This window comes from Dendrobium catenatum, unplaced genomic scaffold (genome assembly GCF_001605985.2).
Source record: "Dendrobium catenatum unplaced genomic scaffold, ASM160598v2 fragScaff_scaffold_744, whole genome shotgun sequence".
Lineage (NCBI taxonomy): Eukaryota > Viridiplantae > Streptophyta > Magnoliopsida > Asparagales > Orchidaceae > Dendrobium > Dendrobium catenatum.
The window spans coordinates 444009-459675 of NW_021319206.1; the positions used below are offsets into that span (position 1 = coordinate 444009).

Below are 15667 nucleotides of genomic sequence, written 5' to 3' on the forward strand. Positions count from 1 at the left end.
GTGAGCTAAAATAGCAGCTCAATAATTATGAGCTGGAGCCAAGCAACTCCGCACAAAACACATAAAAAATCGGACAGCCAAGCCTCAAATCGAGAACCACCAGCAGCCCAAGAGACAAGGCAAATGAGTTACCCCCCCTTGCCTACTTCACCTTCTGATCACGATAGGCCGTCTATGAAATCCATGGTCACTTTTTCCCATTCTTTGCTTGGAAGTGCAAAGGGTTGTAGTAGTGCTCTTGGAGCCATTGTCATATATTTATTTCTCTAGCACACTTCACACTTCACCACCATCTGCTCAATATGTTTATACATCTCCTTCCAGTAAAGCTCAGATGCCAGCCTTTTATAGGTCTTATGTATCCTGGAATGATCTCCAATTGCATTGCTATGGAACTCCTACAATAAGTAAGGAATATATATGGAAGTTCATGATATCACAAACCCCTCTTGATGCAGCAACCTCTCCCTCTCAAGATATTACCCAGGATGGCTACTATTACTTTTCCTCAAATCCTCCCTACTCTTCCTCAACTCCTCATTCTGCATACTTTCTCTCTTAATTGTCCCCTAGTCTACCATAAGTGGTACTGAAACAGTCAACTCCTGATGCTCTCCAACACATCTGGATAAGGCATCAACCGCTTTATTTTCCAAACTAGGCCTGCATTGGTTCTCAAAATCATAGCCTAGTTGTTTTGGATAACCACCTATGATGCTTCTCTGTCACCATCCTTTGCTTAGGTATTTCAAGCTCCTCTGATCCTTCCGGACAATGAAATGCCTACCCAATAGGTAAGAGAGCCACTTCTGAATAGCCAAAATAATAGCCTTTAGCTCTCTCTCATACGTCGACTTTAGTCTTGCCCTGGTTCACAACACTTGACTGAAGTATGCTATAGGTCTGTGATTATGCATAAGCACTGCCCCTAACCCATATCTTGACGCATTGGTCTCCATTAAAAAATATGGCTTAAATTCAGAAGAGCTAAAACTGAAACTATAGTCATGGCTTTCTTTAATCTCTCAAAAACCTGAGTCGCTGCCTTTCCCCACGATAAGTTATAATTCTTCAGTTGTTCGGTCAAGGGCCAAGCTATGATACTGTACTCCCTCACAAATCTCCTGTAGGAACAAGTTAGTACTAGGAAATCCCTCAACTCCTTTATGTTCCTAGGCATAGACCATTTCTGCATTGCCTCAATTTTTGTTTGGTTAGCCACCACTCCCTCCTGGGACACTACATATCCCAAATACTCCACACTAGCCTAAGCGAAGTTGTACTTCTTTAGGTTGGCCCTCAGTTGATGCTTATGTAGGACTCAAAATCACGTTTTAGTGCTCTAGATGCTCCTCAGTTTTGTTGCACATCAATATGTCATCAAAAAACACCAGAACAAACTTTCCGAGGTACTGCCTGAACACTCTATTCATGAAAGACTAGAAAGTAGTGAGGCATTAGTAAGCCTAAATGGCATTACCAAAAGCTCATAAATGCCCCTCGTTTGTTCTGAAAGCTGTCTTTGAAATTTCTATCTCCCTCATTTTGATTTGATGGTACCCTGATTTTAATTCCAGCTTGGAAAACACCACGACCCCAAAGAGTTCATCCAAGAGCTCATCAATCACAGGAATTGGAAATTTATCTTGCACCGTCCCCTGTTCAAGGCTCTGTAGTCTACACAAAACCTCCAGCTCCTATCATTCTTCTTGACCAGTAGGATTGGACTAGAGAAATGACTCACACTTGGCCGGATGATCCCAGCCTCTAGCATCTCACAGATCAACTTCTCAATCTCATTCTTTTGAATCTGAGGATAGCGGTACGGACGAACACTGATCGGCAACCACCCTTCCTTTCAAGGTAATGGCATGCTCTAGCTCCCTATGGGGAGGTAAGCCCTAGGGAGCCTGAAAAACCTCGTTGAAATGTTATATGAGTAGTTATATTGAAGAGGGAATATTGCCCTCCTCTTCCAGTCTAACCCCCTCCAAGCAATGCAACTCCACCAAATATTCTCCTCCCACCTCCTTTATTGTTCTAATTAGATAATTGAGAGATACTCCAGTCTTAAATAGCCCTACATCACCTTAAATCACCATTCTCTTTTCCCCAACCACCAATTCTATCCTCAGTGTTCCCCAATTGACTTTGGTCTCTCCCAAAGTTTGTAGCCACTTCATTCCTAGAATGACATTAGTGCTTCTCAACTCCAAGGGAAGAAAATCCTTCCTCACTTGTATCCCCTGAATGGTCAACACCACTCCCCTACAAACTCCTCTACCCATCTCCACGTTTCTAGTGCCCATCATCACCCTATAGCCACATGTATCCACTAATTTCACCCCCAGCAGATCGGCAATCTAAGTGGAGGTGAGATTGTGGATTGCCCCACTGTCTATCAGCACCACCACTCCTCTATTAGCTATGTCTCTCTTCACTTTCACGGTGTGATTCAGGGTGAATCTCACCACGGAGTTTAGGGAGACTTCTGCCACATCCAGGTGCAATTTCTCCTCTTTCTCCACCTCTAACCCACTCTCACCTCCCTCTTCAGCTTCCTTGTCATCATAGATGATGAGAATATGAAGAAGGTCCTTACACCTATGCCCCGAAATGTATTTCTCATCACATCTAAAACACAACCCCTTTGCTCTCTTCTCTTGTATCTCCTTCTCAGTCAACCTTTTTATGTTTCCCCCATTACCTCCTCCTCCATCTTTTTCCTTGGGCACTTCCTTCAGACTCCTTGGTGCAGGTCCCTTGGGGGCTAAAAAGATAGTGGTCATCTTGTATGATCTCTCGACTTGCTCCCCTTAGGCCCCCTCTCCAAATGCTTATGGTCCATCACAAACAAACTCCTCTACCTAGATCTCCGGTTTAAGCTCCTTCTTAAAGTTTCCCTCTAGCACTGTCTTTGAGAGTCGATTTAGTTTGCTAGCCAGATACTTGAACCTATTATGGTAATATGCCACATTCCCCTCCGGTGTCAAGGCAAAGAATTGGTCATAGAAATCTTCTCCATTATTGGTTCGGAAAACGTTCTAGTAAACAATCTTTGAACTCCTTACAGCTTTGAATGGGTTGCCTCATGTCTCGCAATTGGTACCATGTCACCTCCTTCCCTTCCAAACACACTCCTGTCGTCATCAGCTTCTCTTCCTTTGTCAACCCGTTGACAGCAAAGTAACACTCTACTTTGTAGATCCGGTCATGGCCATCCTTACCTCAAAGATGGGCATCTTCAGGTTTCTCACCTTCGGGTCACCCCTGTTTCCCGTGAATCCTCCATAACCTCCCATTCCCCGAAGAGGAGGTGTTCTCCAGTTGTCACGATCTTCCCTCCGACGATCTTACAAAAATCCTTCATCACATTCCCCTCTTCTTCTTTTAAAATTAGCACCCCGGCGGTAGAAATCATCCATTCTCCCCACAAAATCAGCACCTCTCCTTTCATAGCTCATAGTCATCTCCTTCCTAGAAAGTGGTTCTAGTGGAGGCATTCTGTCATCTCCCTCAAGGATCTCCACTTCCAGATTTTCCCTTCCCCTAAACGAGTTCGGATTTCCTCCTCTCCCATGGCCACCGGTCATCTCCTTTGCTTCTGATGTCGCTGGGTTTTGTTTGCCTTCAAGCATCTTCTTCATCATGTCTTCCAAGACGGCAAACCCTTTATCCATCTTTTCATGGATGGATGCAAACTGCTTATGAAAATCAGAGGTTTTCTCCTCGAAATTTGACTTTAGTTTTCCAAGTTCTCCTTCCAAGACTTCAACCTTCCTTCTGGCCATTGATAACCCTTGGATCGACGAGGTCTGATACCAATTTGATAGAAAACACGTACCCAAAAGCAGAAAAATTGCTATTTTCAGAATAAAAAATAGCAACTTGATAGCAACAACCTTCAGAAAACTGTGAAAATTTGAGAGAACAATAAAGGATTCCACTAATAGATGTAAAAAATAGCAAAAGATACAAGTTTCTTCAATTCAAGAGGAAGAGCGACTCTCCAAATCTCTAGCCGAGAGACTAGAGCACAAGCACACAAGAGATATCAAATTTCTAATTCAAATTAAAGATGAAAACTCTAACCCTCAAAAAAAAAAAAAAAAAGCTAATTAAAAACAAAGGACAATTACAAATTCACTAAACAGTCCCTTAATTCAAAAATTTTCCTCCAAAGCAAGTTTAATTACCATGTGGGCCCCATGGTGGAAACCGGCCCTCTCTCTCTCTTCCTTGGTTTCGCCCAACCCCTTGGGCCGCCAGCTATAGGTGAAAACCGGTCCGCTAGGGACCGGTTCAATCGGTTCAGGAGGGGCTGGCCTAACAATTTACCTTCAACTCCCTCTCTAGTCATATCAACAAGAAGAATATCATCAGCAAAAAACACACACCAAGGTACAACCTCTTGCAAATATCTAGTGTGAACATTCGTGACTAAAGCAGAAAGATATGGGCTTAAGGCTGATCCTTGAAGTAATCCAACTAAAATCAAAAAAATACTTGGTCAAACCACCTTGTGTTTGAACACAAGTAATAACTCCTGCATACATATCTTTAATGACTTGAATATAAGTTTTATTAACCCCTTTCTTTTCTAGAGCTCTCCATAGAACTTCTCTTGGTACTTTATCATATGCTTTCTCTAAATCAATAAATATCACATGTAGATCCTCCTTATTCTCTCAGTACTTCTGCTTTAAACTTCTCAATAAATGTTTTGCTTCCATAGTAGACCTATCCAAATTGGTTTTGAGAAACATTAGTGTCACACTGCTATCTATGCTCCATAACTCTCTACCATAGTTTTAAAGTATGACACATTAACTTAATTCCTCTATAATTCACACAATCTTGTGTATCACTTTTATTCTTAAAAATAGAAATCAATACGCTCATTCTCCACTCATCTGTTATCTTTTTAGTCTTTAAAATAGTATTAAAAAGTTTAGTCAGCTAAGAAATTCCTTCTTCTCCTAAGCATTTCCACACTTCTATTAGAATATCATCAGGTTCAACAGTCTTTCCACACTTCATTTTCTTTAATACCTCTCTAACTTCGGTTTTACTAATGCGCTGATAAAATAAAAATCTTTATTTTCATTTAAGATGCTAAGGCCACTAAAATCAATCGTATTTTTTAAATCTTCATTGAAACGTTTAGCAAAATATCTCATCCACCTTTGTTAAAATATCATCTTCTAATAAAAGCACCTTTTGATCTTCATCCTTGATGCCCTTCATTTGAACTAAATCCTTACTATTCCTATATCTTTGTTTTGCTAACTTATGCACATATCTTTCACTCTCCTTAATATCTAATATATTTTATCAATCATTAAAATCTAACTTATATCTTTTCCAATTATCAGAATTTTTATATCTAAACTTTTTTTTTTTAAAATCTTCTTATTTTTTATCTTTCCCAATATTTGTAAAAATGAAATTAATTTGGTATGTTTGAATTTTAGTGGAAGAGTTTAGAGAGGCAAAAAGGGAGAGTAGGAAAGGAACTTAAAATACCATGTGCTTAAATGAAAACTTTTAACAGAAAAATATGCGCCTTTGTCATATCATGATAATTTATTTGATGAATTTTATCCATTAATGCAATAACCCAAAGGTCTTATTTGAACTCAAATAAATTTGAAAACTATTATTGCATTTTGAGATCATTAAAGATCTTAAAATCATAATTTTAAGGTTTATGTCTTGTTTGTGATATGATATCGAGTTGGTGATTGATATTCCATCATTTGGGCCTATTTTTCAACTCTAGACTTTGTATAAATGCTAAAATTTTCTGTTTAAGAAGGGTTACTGCGTATTCATGGAGTGAATCAATTTGTAAAAATAACCATGTTTAGTTTGTTACCTCCAGCGCATTTTAAGAAAATTGAGAGGAAATCAACTACATTTGAATTTGGGCCTATGATTTTCATAAAGGTATGTTTTAAGTTTCATTAACTAGATATCATGTTAGTGAGTGTCCTAATTAGAAATTGCATATAGATGTGGAAGTTGAAGAAAATTAAAATTATTTAGATGTTGTTTATGAATTTGTTGAAGAGATTAGTTTATTTTGAGGATGCTTTAGGTTATAATTCTTTGAATATCAGGCATTGTATCTTAACTACTCGTAAGTTTAAGTCTAATTGGTAGAGAACTGTAATTTTTCAAGCCTATTTCTAACATAAGTGAAGCATTTCCAGCTTATAATCAATTGTGTAAGTTATATGATTGCTTTCTAAGTTTGCTTTAGACTGCATGATTGACATTTGAACCACACTGGCAATTAAAAATATATATTAGAGTCCTAAAGGTTTTTAATTTTGATTATAATGGCAATCTACACTGATAAAATATGGTGTGTGGTGTTGCCCATGAACATTATTCATGTTATTTGGGGTAGTTCCTAGTTTAATTTTGATGTTACTACATATGCTTTTAAGACTAATAAGAGAAGGATAGTTTTGAAACTTGCAAAGTGTAAGAATAAATGTAACTCTATATGAATCTACTGCGCTTAATGAAATGAAATTTTTTTGCGTATTTAGCACACATACTCTTGAGAAACAGAGTAGACAAGAGGGTGTGATGTATGCATTTGTAGGATGGAATAATGTAATCTCTGAAGTTTTGACTTTTCTTGATGATGTTAGTTAACTAAATTAAGTATTTGGTACTTTTAAATATATTTGTCCTATAAATTTCTTATTGATTATCAGCGTTGAGGGATATACAACATGCTATGACTTTAATTCTTGTGTCATCATTGTCCACTTTATCTCATTACAAGAGGAATTTAATACAAGATGGTAAACTTAAGAGATTGGTCGATGAGTTACTTAAAAATTGATATGTAAATTGAAGTGGTTAATAGAAGTTTAAGGAACCTATTTTGTTGTCTTATAAAGGACCGTTCATCTGGGTGGGATGTGACAAGCATATGCTGAGCTTGCATTTAATTTATTTGTCAATAGATCTAACAGCAAAAGTCCATTTGAGATTATTACAGAGCATCAACCTAGAAACCTATATGTTATCTATTTGCATAATATTTACATGATCTATATGAGGATATTCATAAAAAACTAGTTATTAATTATGATAATTATAAGCTTTTTTTTTATGTTCATAGGAAGTATGTGAAATTTTTGTTTGATAATATAGTCTTGGTGTGTTTGAATCCAAAATGGTTTTCATCAAGAACATTTAAAAAATTGAATGCAAGGAAGGCGTGATCATTTACAATTGTGCAATGTATTTACCCTAATCCCTCCAAATCTAAATTTCAATAAATTGAGACTAATCCCTTCAAATCTAAATTTGAAGAAATTATTTTATTAATCCATATATTAATGTGTTTGATTTGACTTTATTCAATGAGCCCGGTAGTTAATTCCTTCAATTTTATTATCATTCCACCTCTTTATTTGAGTACACATCCAATCAAAATGGGAAAGAGGGCGAGAGTGTAGTGGGGGTGAACTTAACAAGTCTCCTTGGATTGGTGTGGTGGCTGGTCACTCCATCAAGGCAAAAAGAATAAACCTAAATTGTACCAGCCTTCAACTTAAAATACAACACTTTTGATTCACTAAGAAGCATTTTTAAAACATTAACTTCTGAAAATCTCTAAATTGAAAACAAATGCAATTAGACCATGACAAACAATTATCTTCATGCCAAATTCTCTTGTGCTTTTTGGGCATAGGCCTTTTGTGTTTTGACTTGTTTTTTTGTAAGTGATCCTTGTCCTTTTGTTTGATTCTCTCTTTGTGCTTCTTCATGATCTTCATCGTGGACTTCCTGATGTGCTATATTAGTAAGACTACTTAATTACAGTGATATCATCTTCTGTATCAGAATGCATGATTTTTCATAGTTGTAATTTTTGTTCCTTGTTCTATTTTGTCTATATAATAAGCTATTGACTTATTTAGCACTTTTTTTTTAATTAAAAAGTGGTACACCAGAAATCAAATTTATAAAAGTTAATTTAATTTGCTCGTTGATTTTATTTGTTTTCAAAATTTTGCTAAAATTTTAGGATGTTTTTGATCATTTCACTGACAATTGGTCTTAAATTATAATACCATATTTTATTTTTTCATTTTAAGAAATTGAGTTGTTGAATTAATTTTGTTTCTTGTGAATTATGAATTCTCAGTTTTTCCTCCACATAAAATCATACTATATTTTATATTTGTTGTATTTTAAAATCCTAATCTTTTATGCATCAATATACTCATTTTTAAGAATTCAAGTTGATTCCAACCATTTGGGGCCCACTTCATGAATTCTCTTTTTCCATTGATTTTTCTCGAGTGCTACAAAGGTGTTAAAACTGTTCTTATAAATCATTTTGGACAACTTTTATTCATGTTACCTACATATACAATTTTATATTTTTAAAACTACTAACACTATATTCTATCTGTTGCTGATCCATATTATATTTGTGCTTAAAAACAATGAAAAAAAGACCCTCAGAAGATGCCTTGAAGATAGTTATGTTAAATTTAGATTGCAATTAAATTCATTGACATGATCTTTGTACATATTTTTAACTTGCATAAGTTTATGTCACTGTTATTACAAAGTTTTAGACTTATTTTTGAAGGATTTCTGGATGTTTGATCCATTTCAGGGAATGTCATTTGAAGAATTTTCAATCTGACATTACCAACAATTTCATATTAGGAGATTAAACCTAGTTTTCACCTTCAAGAACACGTTATTTGCTGAGCAATCTATATTTTGTCAATAATGTTTTCAAATTTTGATGTACATTACCTAGGGCCCTTAGCATATAGAAGAGTTGTGATTTAATGTTGTTACTCAAAATTGAGTATATTTTAGGATAATATTTGAAAGATTTGAGCATAGAGATTCTTACTAATGCTCTCATTTAGTTCCTTTTTATTATACATATGAAGAATAGAATGTCAAAGGGAATGTTTATGATGTTTGAACATCAATGTTGAGGAGTGTTATGCTAGTGTGTATTATGGCTTCTATTTGAGTTTTGAATAAAGAAGTCTAATTTTAATTTTCTATTAATGCAGGTAATATCATTGTACTATAACGTTAGTGTGAGTTTCTTACTATTTTGATTTGCATTTATGTTTTGGAACCGTATGATCAGCTTCAGAAACATTCTTTGTTAATATCTTAGTTTCTATTTTTCTTTTTTGCTTATATATTGTGGCTGCGTTTAAAGATTTTGCTTACTGGTTGAACATGTCATGGAAGTAGGTATCTTAGTGGGTGTTGCTTTGGCTGTAACACGTTTTCACATAGTTGAGAAAAATATTTTTAGGTTCCTCAGTTGTTGATGCGGACATTCAATCGTCCATGCCAATCCGAATCGCTATCCCATGTTGGCTACTTGCTGTCCAGAATTTCCCAAGTGTCAAAAGCTGCTGTTAAAACTTCACGAGTTGCTCTTCAAGACCTGTAGGACTGAAAACCTCCTACCCGTTCTACATCAGTTGTGCTAATACAGTTCGGATGATAAAATTGGTTTGGAAGCTACTGTAGAGTGAACTTGCTATCAATGATGCTGCACGCTGCTCTAGGAGTATCATTTATCAAATTTGCTGAAAATTTGTCCTATTTTAGTAAATGCTGCAAGTTAATTGCCCTTCGAAACCAAACATTCATTGCGAAGTTAAGATATTCATTCATCCTGAAACTAAATATTCATACGTTAACATGATTTTCATGGTTGTAACTCTAGAAAACATGGTGCTTGAGTCCATAGAAAGCTTTTTTTGTATAACTTTTTACCATTAGATACAAGCTTTATCTCTTAATTTCTATTGTATGATAGGGTTTAGTTTACTGTGATGTATAAGCAATTGTCTAATTGCTTGTTCTATTTAATCTGAGTGTCCCTCTATCTTAACTACGGTGTTACCTATTTTTATAGTCCTTAATCCATGTTTAAATTTTTGAAGCATCCATTGGCCCACCGAGCCAGGGAAGGCACTATAAGACCCAAGGGTACTACAATTGAGCGAGCTATTCGTGACCTGGAGAAGTTCGTTGAATTGTGTAAGTTTCTATTTTGTAACATATTTATGTATTCCATTTTGATTGTGATGCAATGTTTTGAAGCTGAAGGACTTTTCCATTAACAAGCAATTCATTTAACAGCAAGATCACCAGACGCTCAAGTTCAAGAAGTTGATCCTTCTGCCCAAGGTGTTAAAAGGAGATTGCCACAAGAAGTAAAACAGAAGCTAGCTAAAGTTGCTAGATTAGCGGTATCCAACTCTTCTGATGATATGACTTCGTATTCATCTTTTTTTTTTTTCTCTAATAAAAGTTTATGAAACTTCTATCTTTTTGCTCATGGCTTATGATTTAAATACTTAATTTTTCTTTTGCATGTTGTGGCTAAGGAATAAAATAGAGGATCAGAGGATATTGTTTCAGCATTACTTTTGAAGAAATCTTCAGCTAAAGTTGAATTTATAGGAATTTGAAATATGTCTCAGTATAGCAAATCCCAAATAGCGTCCTGAAACCTTTCCAACTATTTTGATGTCAAACCTTATGGAAATTCATATTAAAGATAAAATCATGGTGGATTTATGAGAATCTTGCTGATCTTTTCCACTTTTTGATATTCTTTGCCTTTCTCATTTCTCATGGCATTGCCCAAGTTTTTCTCTTCATGGCGTTCCAATCTTTTTTTTTTATCATTCCTCTGGAAGGATCTGGAAACATTAATTTTTGAACCTATAATTATTACTATTAGATTTATGGACTATTTCATCTAATTGATGTGCACTCTTTCCAATATGATGTTTCTCTTGCTTTGCCATTCCAATTTATACTGGTTATGATTTACATTGGAAAGTATTAGAAATAACATTTATTTATTAGATTTAAATGAGAATTTTACTCTTAATAAGACACAATGGAGAAAAAGAATTCATTTAGCCGACCTCATGTAGTGAGATAAAGGCTTAATGTTGTTGTTGTATGATTTACATTGCTAACTTTTTGATGATTAATAATGATAAATTATATAAGTGCTAGGTGTAGAATTTGGTTTAGGATTTAGGTTGCTAACTTTTTAATGATTAATATGATCAATTATATAAGTGCTAGGTTTAGAATTAAATCAAGAGGATGTTGTAGATCTGTTGGCTGTGCTTTTGGATAATTTTGTGAAGAGTTACCTCATCGAAGATGTGGAATTGAGTTATATGACAGTTTATTAAGAATCAAGCCGAGGGTTTTGACCATTCTTTGAAGGGTTGTCCATTTAGACTAAGAGAGGGGCGAGTGCTTTGTGAATGCAAAAGGAAGCTAAGAGTGGGTAAAGTGATAAGTGATAGAATTACAATCATACCTTTAACTGGGGATATACTTCCGTTAATGAGGACATGCACAAGAGATTTTGACGTACTTATCATCGGAGGAATCGTAGATCGACGACTACGATTCATAGTCTATATTTATGATGTTTTAGTATATTTCTTTTATTTACTTTTCAGTTTTCCACTTGTACCTCTATGAGGGATTTGTTTCATGTTGTAGCTTGAGGGTATATGTGTCTTTTACATTTTTGCTTTTGGAGGACTATATATTAAGGCCTAGTCATTGTATTATTTTCTAATGATGATTATGAATGATAATTCCACTTTTCTTGCTTGATCTCTTTATGAGTTTTTGAGAGGAGAAACCCTAAGTAAGGGTGAAAGCAATACCCGTCAACCTTAGAGGATTCCGAGGTTCGCGGTTCTTCAAATTCTTCTTTTCCTTATACTTAAACACCAACCCCATCCCCAACCACCCGCTGGCTTACTCTCCCTGTTGCTCCATCCCCTCCTTGAATCGAACCCCCCTCCCAACGCCGCCGGCCTTCCTTAGCCACCCCAACCATCGGCCACCACCCACCCAGTCGCTGGCCTCCACCCCTCCACCCGTCCCTCTCCATAAGCCTAACTGCTGGCCCCTCCCATTGCTCCTAAATTTGAAATTCAAATTTCAAATACCCATTGTTTACTTTCTTAAAATAGATTTTGGTTAAGTAGGAAAGCTTCCTAATTGGAATTCAATTAATTAATTGAATTCAAATATTTTTCCAAGGCTAAAAGCAAAATTAGGAAACCTCCCTAATTTAAACAAATTTGAAATTAAATTCAGATTTGTTTCAAATCTTTATTTATTCCTTGGGGCCCACATACTTAAGATACTAACATCTCTCCTATCTCTCTATATGACCGACCCCTCTTCATAATCCTCTCTCTCTCTCCTATTTAAATCATAGTCTCCATTAAAGCTTCCCTAATCCCCTCCTAAGAGGGGACCCATTGAGGAATAATTTGAAAGTCAAATTATTCCCTACCTCCCCTCTTAGGAAAATCTGAATTAATTTCAGAGTTTCTAAGAATCCCTTTTCCAAATTCAAACCCAAGCTCTACTTGCCCCCTTCTCTCTCCTCTCCTCCTTACCCGCCACCTACCACTATCCGCTGCCCCTCTCAACCTCTTCTAATCGGCGGCCCCCACCAAGGAAACACCACACAGATACTCTCAAGCTCATGGATGGCAGACTCTTGAGTCTACCACGGATTTGTTTATAATTCTCAAGGGGACATCGACATCATTCAATCACCCTTCTTCGATCTTGGATTTGGATCCGAAGGCACTGTCAAAGAATACATGGAGCGCATTTTCTTTACTTTGGTGGACGTCATCGACGAGCAACAACCTATAGGACAGTGGAAGATCACCGGACGACCACCCGTCTCTCCAACTCGGGCCAACTTCCCGTTGATCAAAACCGCCGGCGTCCTTTATCTTTTAGTGGCATCACTTGGCTTGCTGACATTCGTCCTCTGCTAACCCTACTTCGAAAGAGCAAGCGCGAGGAAAACTCTAAGGTGAAAGTTCTATTTGTTAAGTGCCAAATTATCATTAATCGCATATTTGTTTACTACTATCTTGTCTTATTTCGGATCATCCTGTTAATCTAACGTGTAACCGCATGCTTGAAGCAAGTCAATAACCACAAAAACTGAAAGTCTTAACTTAGTGAAACATTAATCCTTTAATTTCATTGCTAAAATAAGTTTCTTATTAAAATCTTGCAATTCCATTGTTTGTTTCACATCATCTGTGATGATCCTCCTCTTCATGGAATGGATTGCTTCTTCTTACTTTGCTCTTGATGGATTTTCCTTGATCATTTTCATAGAGATAGAAAAAGAGGAGAGAGAATGCTTTGCTAGAGAGGATGTGAAAAAAATGGGAGCCAACAATAAGGTTGGAGAGAGATAATTTGGGAGGAATGGAGCCTTTTTTTATTGAATTCCATTAGTGGGTATAAAATAGGCTATATTTAAAGACTAATTCTAAGAAGATAATAATGAATGATTTAGATTCTAACTCCTATTTATATTCAAGAAAAGTCTAAAATGATTAAGTGCTGCAACCGCATAGATGAAAACAGGGGAAGAATGGGATTTCACTTGTGATAAGATTAGAGAAAGAGATGAAGCAAAGAGAAAGATATCGTATGGGGAACTTACAATTTATTTAACATTAATACAATGCTTGTTCGAGTACAAATACCCTCTTATTAAAGATCTTCTTAGCCATTAAACAAAATATGAAGAAGGTAAATGAAAATCTTCTTTGATATTATCATACAATTTATATGTATGTTCAACAAACTTATAGATGAAGAAATAACATGATAGGTAGTAGAGGTGTCAATTTCGGGTCACGGGTCGGGTTCGGGTCGAACCCGGAACTGACCCGGCATTAATCAGGTCAACCCTAACCCGACCCGTTTTTGCAAACGGGTCGGTTTTCTGAACCCGAACCCGACCCGCTTCAGGTTCGGGTCAACCCGACCCCACCTATTTCAGCTGAATCCCGCCGGCCCGCGCCTGCATTCAAAAATTTTGCCAAATCACGCGCGGGCAGCGAGTCACACGCGGGAACGCTGCGGGACCACGGGACACGCTGCGGGAGTTTGCGGCTCGATGTGGTGATGGCGCGAGTGCGCGACGTGGGCAGTGGTCACGCGTGGCTGCGGTAGCGGGGTGGCGCGAGTGCACGACGCGGGCAGCGGTCGCGCGCGGCAACGGGGCAGTGGTCGCGCACGACAAAGGGGTAGCGGGGTGGCGCGAGTGCACGACGTGGGGAGCGCTCGAGTGCACGACGCGAGGTGCGCTCGAGTGCGCGAGCGACGCATGCGTGCAGGCGGTCGTGGGGCATCCTGGTTTATGTGTTATTCCGGGTCAATTCGGGTCATTCTCGGGTTTCCGGGTCAACCCGAACCCGACCCGCTTCGGGTTCGGGTCAACCCAAACCCGAAATTTTCGGGTCGGGTTCGGATCGGATTTTCGGGTCGGGTCCAATATTGACAGGTCTAATAGGTAGGTTAAAAAGATGAAATCAATGGGATTACAATGCCTTTTAATATAAGCAATTTCAAAGGAATGTTTACCTACAGGCTATTTGGTGCAGTATATAGGAAAATTCTTTAATGGATAGAATTAAGTCACACTTGCCTAAATTTTAACATCCTAAACAATGTAAATTTTTTTCTAAATTACAGATTAACCTTTTTTGTTTATCCATCTATTTGTAGATGGATAACAGATGAAAATTTTATTATATATTTTAAAAAGTTTTACGAAGTGTGCAAGAAATGCTCAAATGGGTGTTGGAAGCCCATGAAAGTGAATAATGCCACGGGGAATAGACAAGCTATGTGTGAGATGTTAGTAATCTTTATGTGTTGCAAGTTGGCAATGTTGTAGAACTGGTTAACTACACAAATATACACATATTTGTTTGTGTTGAAATCCAGCCGTTCCTAGTACAAAGGATCCGACGGACACAAAGATCAATCCGTGGGATACTCTCATGGATCACGCCATAATAAGGGAACGAATTTAGGAAAGATTTTATTTTCTTATTTGTGTATTAAATCTGCAATTTATTATTACGACATCTTGTATAGATCTATAAATAGGGAAGATTGTAATGAATAAAACAAGCTTTTCCCTCTCAAATTCTCTGTTTTAACATGGTATCAGAGCCAACGGCCTTAATTGCCGTCGGAGAACGATCCTAGATCGCCGGAGGAGGAAGAGAAAAGAAGAAGCTCGGACTTGATCGTTGACGACCCGTGTACGCCGCGACGAAACAAGACGGAGCCGAAGCATCGATCGGAACTTCCGATCCGAGAGGAAGGTCGAAGTTAGAAAGCCGAACGTTCGAACGTGCCGAATGTCCTAACGTATCCGGAGGAGCGTCCGCGCGTCGTCTTCAGCTCATCCGAAACGTCATCTTCAGCTACCTTCTTCGAGCCGATGGACGAAGGAGCGGACTGGGGATGGCAAGCATCCCGAACCGACAGGGAGGAAAGTTGCCGAAGGAGCGCGGTCGAACAAATCGAAGGAGCCCGCTCGATCCTCCCTTCCGATCGCACGACCAAGCCGATAGCGCCTGGGATTCACGGGAGGAACCCACGCCTGCGACTTGAGGGTGGAACTGGCTTCCGTGCCCTAAGACCAATCCGAGCCTTTTTTAAGGCTCGGCCGGTTCAAGCTCAATTTTTATTCTTCTCAAAAAAAAAAAAGGGGGAAGAAAATTCCAGGAAGCCTTAATTGCTTTCCAATGTC

The 15667-nt window shown here is 37.7% G+C and overlaps 1 protein-coding gene across 1 annotated transcript in view; it reads left to right on the forward strand.

Annotated features, from left to right (window-relative positions):
* The window catches only part of LOC110093964 (ubinuclein-1), a gene marked incomplete at its 3' end in the record, with an annotated part of 38382 nt that extends 28105 nt beyond the window's left edge, over positions 1-10277 (forward strand). Inside the window, 2 exon segments of the mRNA XM_020819039.2 lie at positions 9969-10065; positions 10168-10277. Of these exon segments, the coding sequence (XP_020674698.1) occupies positions 9969-10065; positions 10168-10277 (207 nt within the window).
* Between the last annotated feature and the right edge of the window lie 5390 nt (positions 10278-15667).